The sequence below is a fragment of the Narcine bancroftii genome, chromosome 2 (genome assembly GCF_036971445.1).
Source record: "Narcine bancroftii isolate sNarBan1 chromosome 2, sNarBan1.hap1, whole genome shotgun sequence".
Taxonomy (NCBI): domain Eukaryota; kingdom Metazoa; phylum Chordata; class Chondrichthyes; order Torpediniformes; family Narcinidae; genus Narcine; species Narcine bancroftii.
The window spans coordinates 11,866,267-11,879,974 of record NC_091470.1 but is presented as its reverse complement, the minus strand read 5'-3'; the positions used below and the strand labels follow the sequence as shown (position 1 = coordinate 11,879,974).

General features: G+C 57.7%; 1 protein-coding gene across 3 annotated transcripts in view; it reads left to right on the top strand.

Annotated features, from left to right (window-relative positions):
- LOC138753194 (serine/threonine-protein kinase Nek9) overlaps nucleotides 1-13,451 on the top strand; it is a 63,230-nt gene extending 49,779 nt beyond the window's left edge. For all 3 annotated transcript variants that reach the window (XM_069915856.1, XM_069915854.1, XM_069915855.1), the window contains 12 exons: nucleotides 929-1,090; nucleotides 1,558-1,666; nucleotides 3,164-3,325; nucleotides 3,785-3,955; nucleotides 6,940-6,999; nucleotides 7,783-7,949; nucleotides 8,270-8,428; nucleotides 9,050-9,169; nucleotides 9,907-10,065; nucleotides 10,745-10,915; nucleotides 11,053-11,106; nucleotides 11,870-13,451. In XM_069915856.1, coding sequence (XP_069771957.1) covers nucleotides 929-1,090; nucleotides 1,558-1,666; nucleotides 3,164-3,325; nucleotides 3,785-3,955; nucleotides 6,940-6,999; nucleotides 7,783-7,949; nucleotides 8,270-8,428; nucleotides 9,050-9,169; nucleotides 9,907-10,065; nucleotides 10,745-10,915; nucleotides 11,053-11,106; nucleotides 11,870-12,061 — 1,686 coding nt within the window. In that variant the 3' untranslated portion in view covers nucleotides 12,062-13,451. The remainder of the gene's footprint in view (nucleotides 1-928; nucleotides 1,091-1,557; nucleotides 1,667-3,163; nucleotides 3,326-3,784; nucleotides 3,956-6,939; nucleotides 7,000-7,782; nucleotides 7,950-8,269; nucleotides 8,429-9,049; nucleotides 9,170-9,906; nucleotides 10,066-10,744; nucleotides 10,916-11,052; nucleotides 11,107-11,869) is intronic.
- Nucleotides 13,452-13,708: the final 257 nt, after the last annotated feature.

Sequence of the window (13,708 nt, the reverse complement as noted above, 5' to 3'; positions counted from 1 at the left end):
TTAAAATGCCTAAACCCCGGGACCTGCATCAGCCGATCTTGCCCTTCCTCCAGCCAAGACTCTGTAACGATCATAACATAGTAATTCCACATTCTGATCCAGGCTCTAAGTTCATCCCCTAATACACCTAGCATTGAAATAGACACATTTCACCCCCTCTAACTGGGTCCCTCTATGTTCTGTCCCCTGCCAGTCATTCCTCACCAACCCAGAGCACACAGCATCCTTCTTCCTTAATCTGTGCCCTCACATTCTGATTCCCACCCCCCTGCCAAACCCTCCCCAAGAGCTCGAGCAAACCTGGTCCCTCTCCAGTTCAGGTGCAGCCTATCCTTTTTGTACAGATAAGACCTTGCCCAGAAGAGATTCCATTGATCCACAAATCTGAACCCCTGCCCCCAGCACCAACTCTTCAGCCACACATTCATCTACTACAACTTGCTCTTCCTACCCTCCCTGGCGCGTGGTACAAGCAGCAATCCCAAGATTACCACCCCTGAGGTCCTGCTTAATGGTGGGGGTGAGATTAATATCAGGAGCATGGTTAACAGAGCAGGCGTGGTTAACGGTGGCGCCATGTTAATGGAGTTAATTGAAGGAACATGGTTAGCAGTGGGGACTGGTTAATGTTAAGGGCGTGGTTAACAGTGGGAGACTGGTTAATGTTAGGGGCGTGGTTAATTGTGGGGGCGTGGTTAACGGTTGGGTGCGGTTAATGGTAGGGCCTGGTTAATGCTGAGGCGAGGTTAATGGTGAGACCTGGTTAACGTTGGGGGTGCAGTTAACGGGGTGTGGTTAACAGTTGGGGATTAACTGTGGGGCGTGGACCGTGGTTAACGGTGGGGCTGTGGTTAACGGTGTGGCGTGGTTAGCGGTGGGGGGTGTGGTTAACGGTAGGGTGTTGTAATGGTGTGTCCTGGCCTTGTAGGTGGACCTGCCAGTCAGTCTCAGCGTGGTGTCCGTGCAATGTGGCTCTGATGGCACCTTCTTCGTGACCCAGAGCGGCAAGGTGCTGGCCTGCGGCAACAACGAGTACAACAAGCTGGGCCTCAACCATTACCTCCGGGGGCTCCGCACCCACCAGGTGACGGTGAGTGTCTCCCACCCAGGCCTGGGCCTCATCACCGTTCCTGACCCTGACCCAGACCCCCAAGATTGATCCCCAACACGACCCCAACCCCACCCCTAACTCTGATCCCCAATCCTGAGCCCCCACCCCAACCCTCAGCACTGACCCCCAACCTTGACCACAATACTGATCCCAAACCCTCATCCTGGAGCCCATGCCAGCCCCTGACCCTGCCCCTTCCTGGGTCTGATTTCCTCCCTGACCTTGACCGCCACTGTCCTAGACAATAAGCCTGCCCGAGCCCCCCAAACCCCTCACTCTCCCCACCCATGTTTTCCTCCTCTCCCAATCCCTCCCCACCTGCCCCCACCCTGTCTGCTTCCCTCCCATTCCCTCCCTACCCCTTGCCTCCCAGTCACCTCCCTTCCTCTCTCCCTTTCCCACCCGTCAGCAGTAGACACAGTCTCAGCCCTGTGTTCTGTCCACAGGCGGACCAGGATGTGCCGTACATGACCACACTGACCCTTTCCAAGCAGCTGGCCATCTACAAGGTGAAGATTATCGCCCCGGGCAAGACCCACACAGCGGCCATTGATGGTGAGTTGGGGGGTGGGGTGGGCACCAGAGCGACAAGTACCCCTTCCCACACAGATCCCCTTTCCCACTGACCCCCTCCCGAGGAACCCTTCCCCCCACGAAACCTTCCTCCATAGACCTCCTCCCCATAAATCCTCTCCCACACAGACCCCCAGACACCTCCCAATACAGACCCTCTCCCTATTAACCCCCTGCCACATGGACCACTCCCCACAGATCTCTTCCCCATAGCCCCCCTCCCACAGAACCCTTCCCCTCGGCCCCTTCCTCATGGATCCCCGCACAGAACACCTCTTCAAGAATCTCCCCCACAGACACCTTCCTTCCCCCCCCCCCCCCCCTCCCTTGCGGTTAATGAGGTCAATTGGATCTGCAAGTTTGCAGACTACACTAAGATTGGAGGTGTTGTGGACAGTAAAGAAGGTTTTCAAAGTTTGCAGAGGAATCTGGACCAACGGAAAAATAGGGTGTAAAGAGAGCTTTTGTAATATTGGCCTTCATAAGTATTAACTATAGGAATTGGGATGTTGTGGTAAAGTTGTATAAGACATTGGAGAGGCCAAATTTGGAGTATTGTGTGCAGTTTTAGTCACCCCACTACAGGAAGATAGAAAGAGTGCAGAGAAAATTGACTAGGATGTTGCCTGGACATCAGGAACTGAGTTCCAGGGAAAGGTTAAACAGGTTAGGACTTTATTCTCTGGAGTGTAGAAGAATGAGGAGAAATTTGATAGAGGTATTTAAAATTGTAAGGGGGGAGACAAGAGTCTTTTTCCACAAAGTGTAGATGAGATACAAACCAGAGGACATGGGTTAAGGGTGAAAGGGGAAAAATTTAGGGGAATGTGAGGGGGAACCTTCACACAGAGAGAGAGATGTGGGGGTGTGGAATGAGCTCCCAGCTGAGGTGGTGAACGTGGGCTCAAGTTTAACATTGAAGAGAAATTTGGACAGGTCCATGGATGGGAGGGGTGTAGAGGATACAAGGTGCAGGTCAGTGGGACTGGGTGGAATAATACAAGGGCCAAAGGAGCTCGTTCTATACTTACCCCCTCCCAGGTATCAGTTGTTGTGCACAGTTGTAACCTCAAGGTCAGGGGTCGCACAAGGTTGTAACCTCGGGATGAAAGGTCGTACACGGTGTAACATCAGGGTCAGGAGTCATACATAATTGTACATCGGGTTGGGGGGTCATGCACAGTTGTATCCTCGGGGTCAGGCTTCATGCTCAAGGTTGGGATCGTGCACGGTTGGAACCACCGGGGTTGGTCAGGGGTCATATACAGTTGTAACCTCCCGAGGATCGCGCACAGTTATAACCTCAGGGTCACAGGTTGTGCATGATTGGAACCTCCCGGGGATCGCGATCAGTATCAGGGGTCATACATGGGGGTGGCAAATGGTGTAACCTCCTGGGTCAGGGGTCGTACATGGTTGTAACCTCCCGGGATTAGTGGATGTGTACGGCAGCAATATGGTGTTACTCCCTGTCTGCAGAGCGAGGACGTTTGTTGACATTCGGCTGTAACAAGTATGGACAACTCGGAGTTGGGGATTACCGGAGGCATGACGGAATCAACCTGCTGGTCGGGGCCCTGGGAGGGAAGCAGGTGACCAGAGTGTCATGTGGGGATGGATTCACCATCGCATCCATGGACGGTACGTCAGAGCAATGGTGACTTGCCTGAGAAGCAGGAAACTTTCAGTGTCCAGCAGAGACCTTCCCGGTGCCTGACAGAGTGTCCACCACCAGAGGCCTTGGCTTGGTCTCTCAGCCAGGCTCCCATTGAGGGATCTGGTCCCTGACACCAACACACCAGACACCTTATCCACCTGATTAACCTGTGCAGCAGAATTGATGCATCTGTGGATCTGGGTGGGGGAGATGGTGGGGCCAATGTGAGTGGGGTTGGGGTGTAAAGGTGGGGTAAGGGTGTGGGTGGGTATGGCAAGGTACAATGGGTGTGGTGGGAGAGGGTGAGGGGTAGGTAGGGTGAAGGTGTGGGGATGGTGGAGTAGATTGAGGGTGTGAGGTAGGGTGAGGGGTAGGTGTGACGGTTGAGAGGGCTGAGGTGCACCTGCGCTGACATGGTGAAGACCCCTGTTGCTATGTGTCAGATAACCAGATCTTCGCCTGGGGGAACGGGGGCAACGGCCGGCTGGGAAGGACAGGCACGGAGAGGGGCTTTGGTTCGGAGATCTGCACCTCAAGGCCTCGGCCGATATTTGGATCCCTGCAGAACGTCTCCGACCTGTCATGTCGGGGCTGGCATACCATCCTTATCGCCGGTGAGTTCCCACGCCACGCACCAGAACCCTGCCACCCCTAACCCCTCTTCGTCCAGTCCCTCTCTCCTCACTCCACTTCCCCTCCACCATTCCACCTCTCCCGCTATCTTCATCCTCGCCTCCTCCCATTCCCCTCCCTCCCCCACACTGTCTCCTCCTCCCCAGCATCCCGTTTCTCCCTCTCCCACTCCTCCCTATCTCACCCCATCTACTCCCCCAGAGACCAATCACTCCCCTTCAGACAGATCCCACTCATTCTGGGGAACAGTTGCCCATGGACCTCCTCACTGGGGGAGCTGTTCCCCACGGAACCCCTCACTCCGGGCAACAATTCCCCACGGAACCCCTCCTGGAAACAGTTCCCCATTGTCCCCCTCCGGGAAAAGTTCCCCTCCCCCCAGACCCACTCACTCTGAGGCACAGTTCCCCACCCTCCCCAGACCTCCTCACTCCAGGGAACAGTTCCCCCCACTCTGGACCCTCTCACTCAGTGGAGGTTCCCCCCCCCCACCTCCCCCCAGACCCGCTCATGTCGGGGAATAGTTCCCCATGAACCCCCCCTCACTCCAGGGAACTGTTCCCCATTTTCCCCTCCCCCTCACTCCGGGGAACAGTTCCCCATGAACACCCCCTCACTCCAGGTAATAGTTCGCCATGAACCCACCCCCTCACTCCAGGGAACAGTTGCCCATGGACCTCCTCACGGAACCCCCCCACTCCAGGGAATAATTCCCCATGGACCACTTCCTGGAAACAGTTCCGCATGGACCCCCTCACTCTGGGTAACAGTACCCCTCCCCCCGGACCCACTCACTCTGAGGAACAGTTCTCCACCCTCCCCAGACCTCCACGCTCCAGGGGACAGTTCCCCCAACTCTGGACCCTCTCACTCAGTGGAAGTTTCCCCACCTCCCCCCAAGACCCCCTCATGTCGGGGAATAGTACCCCATGGACCCCTCCCCCTCACTCTGGGGAACAGTTCCCCATGAACCCTCTCACTTAGGGGAACAGATTTCCTCCCCCCTCACCCCCAACCCCCTCATGTCGGGGAATAGTTCCCCATGAACCCCCCCCTCAATACAGGGAACTGTTCCCCATTTTCCCTTCCCCCTCACTCAGGGGAACAGTTCCCCATGAATCCCCCCCTCACTCCAGTAACAGCTCCCCATGAACCCAACCCCTCACTCCAGAGAACAGTTGCCCATGGACCTCCTCACTGGAGGGAGCGGTTCCCCACGGAACCCCTCACTCCAGGGAATAATTCCCCATGGACCACTTCCTGGAGACAGTTCCGCATGGTCCCCCTCACTCGGGTAACAGTTCCCCTCCCCCCGGACCTCCTCACTCCAGGGAACAGTTCCCCCCACTCTGGACCCTCTCACTCAGTGGAAGTCCCGCCCTCACCTCCCCCCAGACCCACTCATGTCAGGGAATAGTTCCCCATGAACCCACCCCCTCAGTCCAGGGAACAGTTGCCCATGGACCTTCTCACTGGGGGGAGCGGACCACCCCCTCACTCCAGGGAACAGTTGCCCATGGATCTCCTCACTGGGGGGAACGGTTCCCCACGGAACCCCTCACTCCAGGGAATAATTCCCCATGGACCACTTCCTGGAGACAGTTCCGCATGGACCCCCTCACTCGGGTAACAGTTCCCCTCCCCCCGGACCTCCACACTCCAGGGAACAGTTCCCCCCACTCTGGACCCTCTCACTCAGTGGAAGTTCCCCCCCTCATCTCCCCCCAGACCCGCTCATGTCAGGGAATAGTTCCCCATGAACCCCCCTCACTCCAGGGAACTGATCCCCAAGTACTCCTCCCCCTCTCTCCGGGGAACAGTTCCCCATGAACCCAGCCCCTCACTCCAGGGAACAGTTCCCCATGAACCCACCCACTCAGTCCAGGGAACAGTTGCCCATGGACCTCCTCACTGGGGGGAGCGGACCACCCCCTCACTCCAGGGAACAGTTGCCCATGGATCTCCTCACTGGGGGGAACGGTTCCCCACGGAACCCCTCACTCCAGGGAATAATTCCCCATGGACAACTTCCTGGAGTCAGTTCCTCATGGACCCCCTCACTCCGAGTAACAGTTCCCCTCCCCCCAGAGCCACTCACTCTGAGGAAGAGTTGTCCACCCTCCCCAGACCTCCTCACTCCAGGGAACAGTTCCCCCCACTCTGGACCCTCTCACTCAGTGGAAGTTCCCCCCCTCACCTCCCCCCAGACCCGCTCATGTCAGGGAATAGTTCCCCATGAACCCCCCTCACTCCAGGGAACTGATCCCCAAGTACTCCTCCCCCTCTCTCCGGGGAACAGTTCCCCATGAACCCAGCCCCTCACTCCAGGGAACAGTTCCCCATGAACCCACCCACTCAGTCCAGGGAACAGTTGCCCATGGACCTCCTCACTGGGGGGAGCGGACCACCCCCTCACTCCAGGGAACAGTTGCCCATGGATCTCCTCACTGGGGGGAACGGTTCCCCACGGAACCCCTCACTCCAGGGAATAATTCCCCATGGACCACTTCCTGGAGTCAGTTCCTCATGGACCCCCTCACTCCGAGTAACAGTTCCCCTCCCCTCAGAGCCACTCACTCTGAGGAAGAGTTGTCCACCCTCCCCAGACCTCCTCACTCCAGGGAACAGTTCCTCCCACTCTGGACCCTCTCACTCAGTGGAAGTTTCTCCCCCCCCCCCCACCTCCCCCCAGACCCGCTCATGTCGGCGAATAGTTCCCCATGAACTCCCCTCACTCCAGGGAACTGATCTTCAAGTACTCCTCCCCCTCTCTCCGGGGAACAGTTCCCCATGAACCCACCCCCTCGCTCCAAGGAACAGTCCACATGGACCCCTCACTCTGGGGAACAGTCCGTGGTGTGGGGGTAGTTGAGGGGGTCCATGGTGAACTGTTACCCAGAGTGGGAAGGTCCATGGTTTAAATGTCCCCTGGAACTCACCCATGTCTTTATGTCTTTGCTTCCAGAGATTTTACTTGAGTCAAAGACAATCCGGTCAAACAGCAGTGGGCTGTCCATTGGTGCTGGTGAGTACGGCCCTGTAATTAGTGTGCCACCACAGGGACAGACAGCCAGGCGTGCATGCTTACCCTGCCTCTGTCTCCAACAAGCAAGTGGATGAGTGTCACTCAGGACACGTCACGCCTTGTTGAGTGTGCTCAGTGTGCGGCCTGAGACAAGGCGTGCTGTGTATGTGGCGAGTGGAGCGGAATTGGTGAAGGGGCGTATCGTGTGTGTTAATGCAAAGTGTTGTGTGCAGTGTGTGTTTGTCCGTGTGTGCAGGACAATGGGGAAATCTTCCACACATGTCCATCTGCCCATGGAAGGGGTTCGTGGTGGGTGGGGGAAGGGGAACCGGGGTCAGTGGGGGAGGGATCCAGGGTTAGAGGGAGTGGTGTCTGGGGTTCGTAGGGTTGGGGTCCCTGATTGATGCCTGGCTTCACCCCTGCCAACCTGCCTACCTGGTCCTTGCATGAGGGGCAATGGGCCTGACCTGGGTGTGGTGTTCAGCTGCACAGGGACCTGACCTGGGTGTGGTGTTCAGCTGCACAGGGACCTGACCTGGGTGTGGTGTTCAGCTGCACAGGGACCTGACCTGGGTGTGGTGTTCAGCTGCACAGGGGGCTAACCTGGGTTCAGCTGCACAGGGACCTGACCTGGGTGTGGTGTTCAGCTGCACAGGGACCTGACCTGGGTGTGGTGTTCAGCTGCACAGGGACCTGACCTGGGTGTGGTGTTCAGCTGCACAGGGGCCTGACCTGGGTGTGGTGTTCAGCTGCACAGGGACCTGACCTGGGTGTGGTGTTCAGCTGCACAGGGGCCGCTGGGGGAGGATGAGGTGAGCAGGGAGCATGAGGAGGATGAACACCACAGGATGAGGAGGACGGCCGAGGATAAACGTGGCATGCGGATCTTCAACCAGCTCCGTTCCACCACCAACCTGTCGGAGAGCTCCTGCCCCGAGTGGCTGCTGAAGGTGAGGGGGTCCATGGGCACGGGTCTGTGTCCTTTGACATGACGTCGGTGGGCACGCTGTCTATGTCTGTGGGCACAGTCTGTTTGCAGGCATGGGGTCAGTGGGCACAGGGTCTACAGGCAAGGGGTCTGTGGGCACAGGTTAGTGAGCACGGGGTCAGTCAGCCTATGGTCTGTGGGCATATGTGCAGAGGGTCAGTGGGCACTGGGTCTGTGTCTGCACTCAGGTGTCTTGTATCCCCTGCGACCCTGTATCTGTGCTGGCAGCGTTGCCAGGGTCCGTGAGTTCAGTGGATTGATACCTGTGGTGTGTTGGCACAGGAGCTGGAGAACGCGGAGTTTATTCCAATCCCGGACAGTCCTGGAGAGCAGGACAAGGTGTCGAGGCCGTGCGGAGAGGGAACTCTTCCCTATGAGGAGCTGCGAGCCCTGACGGACATGGTGGGGCAGCAGGAATCGGGGGAGGACATGCTTCCTGTGGTAAGGAGTCGCCACACCAACCTCAGCATGGTCGTGCAACAGGGATGGGGGCCGTGGGGTCACAGTGTTACCCAGTGGGCATGTAGGTCATAGAGACATGATTGGGGGATACAGGGTCACGCCGAGGGGCACGGTAGTCACAGGGTCACGCAATGGGGGTTATGCAATTGGCTTAGGGGTCACAGGATGGGGTTACAGTGTCATGCCCTGGGGGTCACAGGATCGCATGGCAGGAGTGGGCGTCACGGCATGTGGTCACAGGGTCGTGCAACGAGAGGATCAAGGAGAGGGCGTGTGGGTGATATGGTCTCTGTCCCCATGTGTGGCATGTGTCTGCGTGACTTTCTGCCTCTACGTGTTCAGTCCATGTCTATGTGTTCATTCCGTGTCCATTCCGTGACTGCGTGTCCGGCCTCACCACGTCTCTCAGTAACAGCGAGTGTGAGGGTGCTGAGTTTGCACATGCGCCTGGTGTGAACCTGGGTCTGTGCTCCGTGTGAGCTTGGGTCTGTGCTGGCTGCGCGGCCAGGGACTGTGCTCCGTGTGAGTCTAGGTCTGGGCTGGCAGCGCGGCCAGGGTCTGTGCGACCAGTGGATTGATATCTGTGGTGTGTTGGCACAGGAGCTGGAGAACGCGGAGTTTATTCCAATCCCGGACAGTCCTGGTGAGCAGGACAAGGTGTCGAGCCCGTGCGGAGAGGGAACTCTACCTTACGAGGAGCTGCGAGCCCTGACAGATATGGTGAGGCAAAAAGAATCGGGTGAGGACATGCCTCCTGTGGTAAGGAGTCGGCATGCCAACTTCAGCATGATTGAGCGACAGGCATGGGGGTCATGGGGTCACACAGCCGGGGTCACAGGGTTACCCAGTGGGCGTGTTGGTCACAGAGACACGGTTGGGGGGTACAGGGTCACGTGTGCGGCATGGTGGTCACAGGGTCGCTTAGTGGGGGGTCAAGGGGTATGCAGATGACTTAGGGGTCACGGGTGGGTTACAATGTCATGCCCTTTGGTCACGGGGTTGTGCAGCGAATTTGGGGGTTACAGGGTCGGGAATTGAGCTTGGGAGTTGCAGGGTCACGCTGTGGGCATGGAGGTCACGGGGTCGCATGGCGGGAGTGGGCGTCACAGGGTTACGGCATGTGGTCACAGGGTCGTGTGATGGGAGGGTCATGGAGGGGGCATGTGGGTGATAAGGTCCTTGTCCCCGTGTGTGGCATGTGTCTGCATGACTTTCTGCCTCTGCATGTTCAGTCCATGTCTATGTGTCCTGTCTCACCATGTCCCTCAGTAACAGTGAGTGTGAAGGTGCTGAGTTTGCACATGCGCTTGGTGCAAGCCTGGGTCTGCGCTGGCAGCATTGCCAGGGTCTGTGCTCTGTGTGAGTCTGGGTTGCTCCGTGTGAGCCTGGATCTGCTTTGGCAGCGTTGCCAGGGTCTGTGCGGCCAGTGGATTGATACCAATGGTGTGTTGGCACAGGAGCTGGAGAACATGGAGTTTATTCCAATCCCGGACAGTCCTAGAGAGCGGGTCAAGGTGTCGAGCCCATGCAGAGAGGGAACTCTTCCCTTCGAGGAGCTGCGAGCCCTGACGGACATGGTGGGGCAGCATGAATCGGTGGAGGACATGCCTCCTGTGGTAAGGGGTCGGCACGCCAACCTCAGCAGGGTCACGCAGCTGGGTTCGGGGGTCATGGGTTGCACCGTGGGGCATGACAGGGTTGAGGAACATACAGCAGGGTCGAGGGTCATGGGTTGCACCATGGGCATGGGGTCATGTGGTTGGGCAGTGGGCGTGGGGTTCATGTGTCTGGAGCAGGTTGGGGGGCCCCATTGTCACACCATGGGGCTTGGTCATGGGGTTGCGCCATGGGGAATGTGGTCACATTGTGGAGGTCACAGGGTCGCAAGATGGGCGTGAGGGTCACACGATGGGCATGGTGGTCACAGGGTCATGCTGTGGGGGTCATAGGGTCATTCAGTTGGTTTGGGGAGGGTCACAGGTTTGTGCTGTAGAGGTCACAGTGTCATGCGTGGGGGTTTTCGGCAGTAGTGTGTGGGGGTCACTAGGACACGCAGTGGGCGTAGGGTCACAGCGTCAAGCAGTGAGTGTGGGTGTCATGGGGTCGCGCTGCGGGGGTAATTCTGTGGGGATGTGTGTCGCAGGGTTGTGCAGTGGGAGGGTCACAGCGGGCAAGTGGCTGATATGGTCCCAGTCCCTGGGAGGTGATATGGCTCCCTCCAACACTGGCCGGGAGACAGGGTGCTGGATGAGCTGTACTGAGCCTAATGGCCATCTCTGTGCTCTCTCCCCTCAGGGGGCTAGTGTGGAAGTCTCAGGACAGCAGCTGTGTGTTTGTGCAGAACAGTGCAGGGTGCACCAGGCCCTCTCCCAATGTCTGACACAGCAGCAGAGCCTTCAGGAGGACTGCAGGAGGTTCGCTGCTGAGATCCTCCGTCTGCAACAAGCACTGGAGGACGTGTCCCAGGTGAGTGCAAGATGTGCATGGCACAGGGGGGCATGTGGAGGTGGCAGTGGGATCGAGGCTGGGGGCTCACACAGGGGTTGCTGTGCACATCTCACTTCCCCACTTAACATTCTCCCCATCACTTCTATCTACCACAGATGGAACAAAGTCTGAAGACCAAAGAGGACAGGATCCGTCGTCTCGAGCAGCAGGTCAGGGTCTTCCTCTTCCTTCGTGATGACTCCACGACCCCAGCTACATGACCTCAATACCCCCAACCCCGATCTCCATGACTTTTCAGCTCCAGGCTCCGTGACCCCACAACCCCAGCTCTGTGACCCCGACCACCAGCTCCATGACCCCACAACCACAGTTCTGTGAACCCCTGACCTCCAGCTCTGTGAACCCCCCCGACCTCCAGCTCCATGACCCTCCAACCTCCAGCTCTGACCCTCCTAACCACCAGTTCTGTGACCCCATGACCACAGCTCCGTGACCCCACCACCTCCATGACCCCAACCTCCATCTCTGACCCTCCTAACCACCAGTTCTGTGACCCCATGACCACAGCTCCGTGACCCCACGACCTCCAGCTCCTTGACCCCCCAACCTCCAGCTCTGACCCTCCTAACCTCCAGTTCCATGACCCCCCCCCGACCACTAGCTCTGTGACTCCACGACTACAGCTCCATGACCTCCCCAACCAGCAGCTCCATGACCCCACAACTGCAGATCCGAGACCTCCTCTGACCTCCAGCTCCGTGACCCCATGACCACAGCTCCATGACCCCATGTATGTCCACAGCTCTGTGACCCCTTGACCACCAGCTCCGTGACCCCATGACCACATCTCCGTGACCCCACAACTGCAGCTCCGAGACCTCTCCTGACCTCCTATTCCAGGATCCGCCCGACCCCTGGCAGGTTGAGCCCTGCTGCCTGCCCTCCTCAAACAACCCTGTCTCTTCTCCTCAGGTGATCACCCAGCAGGAGGAGAATCACCGGCTGTGGGCTGCTGTCCAAGCCCTGTCCCAGCGACAGGAGGGTGGTAGGTCAGAGACAGAGACACCGCTTCACACTGCTGCGGCTGCCCAGGAGGTTTCAAGGCCCACCCACACCAGCCCAGCCACCCCCCAGGACTCCGGATCTTTCTGCCACATTGAGTAGGATGTGCTGCTCTCCACGCACCTCAGCACCTCTCCCACCTCTGATTGAGCCGACACACGATGGCTTCCTTGCCTGTGACAGGTCCAGGAATGCTGTCCTTCCACCCCGCCGCAGGGGTTGATCTCACACACACACACGCGCGCACATACACACACATACCTGAAGAAGAGGTGGGGGAATGTGGACATACTATTACAGCATGAGACTGATCCTTGGACTGTTGAAAGATTTGGTGCCTTGGTGAGCCAGTCTGTGATGTGTGTAGGTAGGTGGCTGGGACGGTGACCGGAAGAGGTGTTGGAACACCTCACTCTCTACGTGCTGAATTTGCTTGCATCTCTTTCTTCAGCAGGTTATCCAAGCCAACCGTTGGATGAATCAGTGTAGTTGGAAGACAGGAGCTCCCCAGCACACCATTGTGCCCAATAGGCAGCTGTGAGCAATGATTTGCACAGAGGTCTTGATGCTGAGGGCTGTAGAGGGGGACTGGTGCAGAGAGTTCCCTGTCCAGGAGCCAGGGGTCCACCTCACACTGCTGGTCTCAATGCACCGGCACTACAGGAGGAGCAGCTCCACGGACAAGACCTGTGTCTGGGATGGGGCTGTACAGATTTACAGCCACACCACTGTCCCTCCCATTGGGCCTAGCAGTGCCAGCATCCCTCAGTCATGCTGCTGTTCTCCAGATGTTCCTGTCCTAGCTTTGTATCCCAGATGTTAACTTTGCCAGCTCCATGCCAGTTTGACTGCCCCTCACACTAGGGTACGAGATCCCTGCCCTGGCTTGTCAGGAGCACAAGGCCCTGGTCCTGGGAGGATGGAGGCCCCCGGTCCTGGGAGGATGGAGGCCAGTGCAGAAGGGCTTCAGTGGGGCTGAAGACAGTAGCAACTCCTCACACTTGCAACCCAGGCCACAGGATCAGTGAGAGGCTGAGTTTCCAGACTGCTGATAGAGAAGAGGGTGCCACAAGTGGACTGTAGAAGAAGGTGCATGTAGGCAGATGTGTGAAGAGGCAGGGGATGGAGGGAGCTGGATCACCTGCAGGCAGATGGGTCAGTTGTGTTTGGCAGAGGCAGCAGGGGGGGATACAGAACTTCGTCAGATGAGCAGGCCCTGGGAAGTGTTGGGGGCAGAGGCTGGAGCCAATTGGGATGGGATCTCTGGCCCTCAGCTCTGACCGGGCCACTGAGTGCTGCAGAGGGCTCGAACCACGGCATGGTCAACTGTACCACCAGCACAGCAATGTTTCTGCTGACTGGGGCAGCGGCCTGTATTTGGCCCTGACCTGTTCTCTCCACTGCCCCTGTCTCAGCCACTCCACAGCCTGGTTTGAAAGAAAGTCTGAACACTCACTTTTTAACCGGAATTAAACCTTTTAAAGTTGCTTTACTTTAGCCCAGCTTGTTTGATTTGGTGAGTTTGAAGTGACTGGGAGGGAGGTCTGTCTGACAAGGACACGAATCCCCTCCACGTGTTGGGCGTGGGTACTGAATGAGAAAGGGGTGTGAAAGTGTTCTGTCCCTGCTTGGTGCTGGGCTGACACTTGTCTGGGATCACCTTCTTCCTCCTCCAGCAAGGTGAGCAGGCAGCAATGGAGATCCACGCTCAGCAAGGGCTTCACACGTCCAGAAACCATCGGTGGAGAT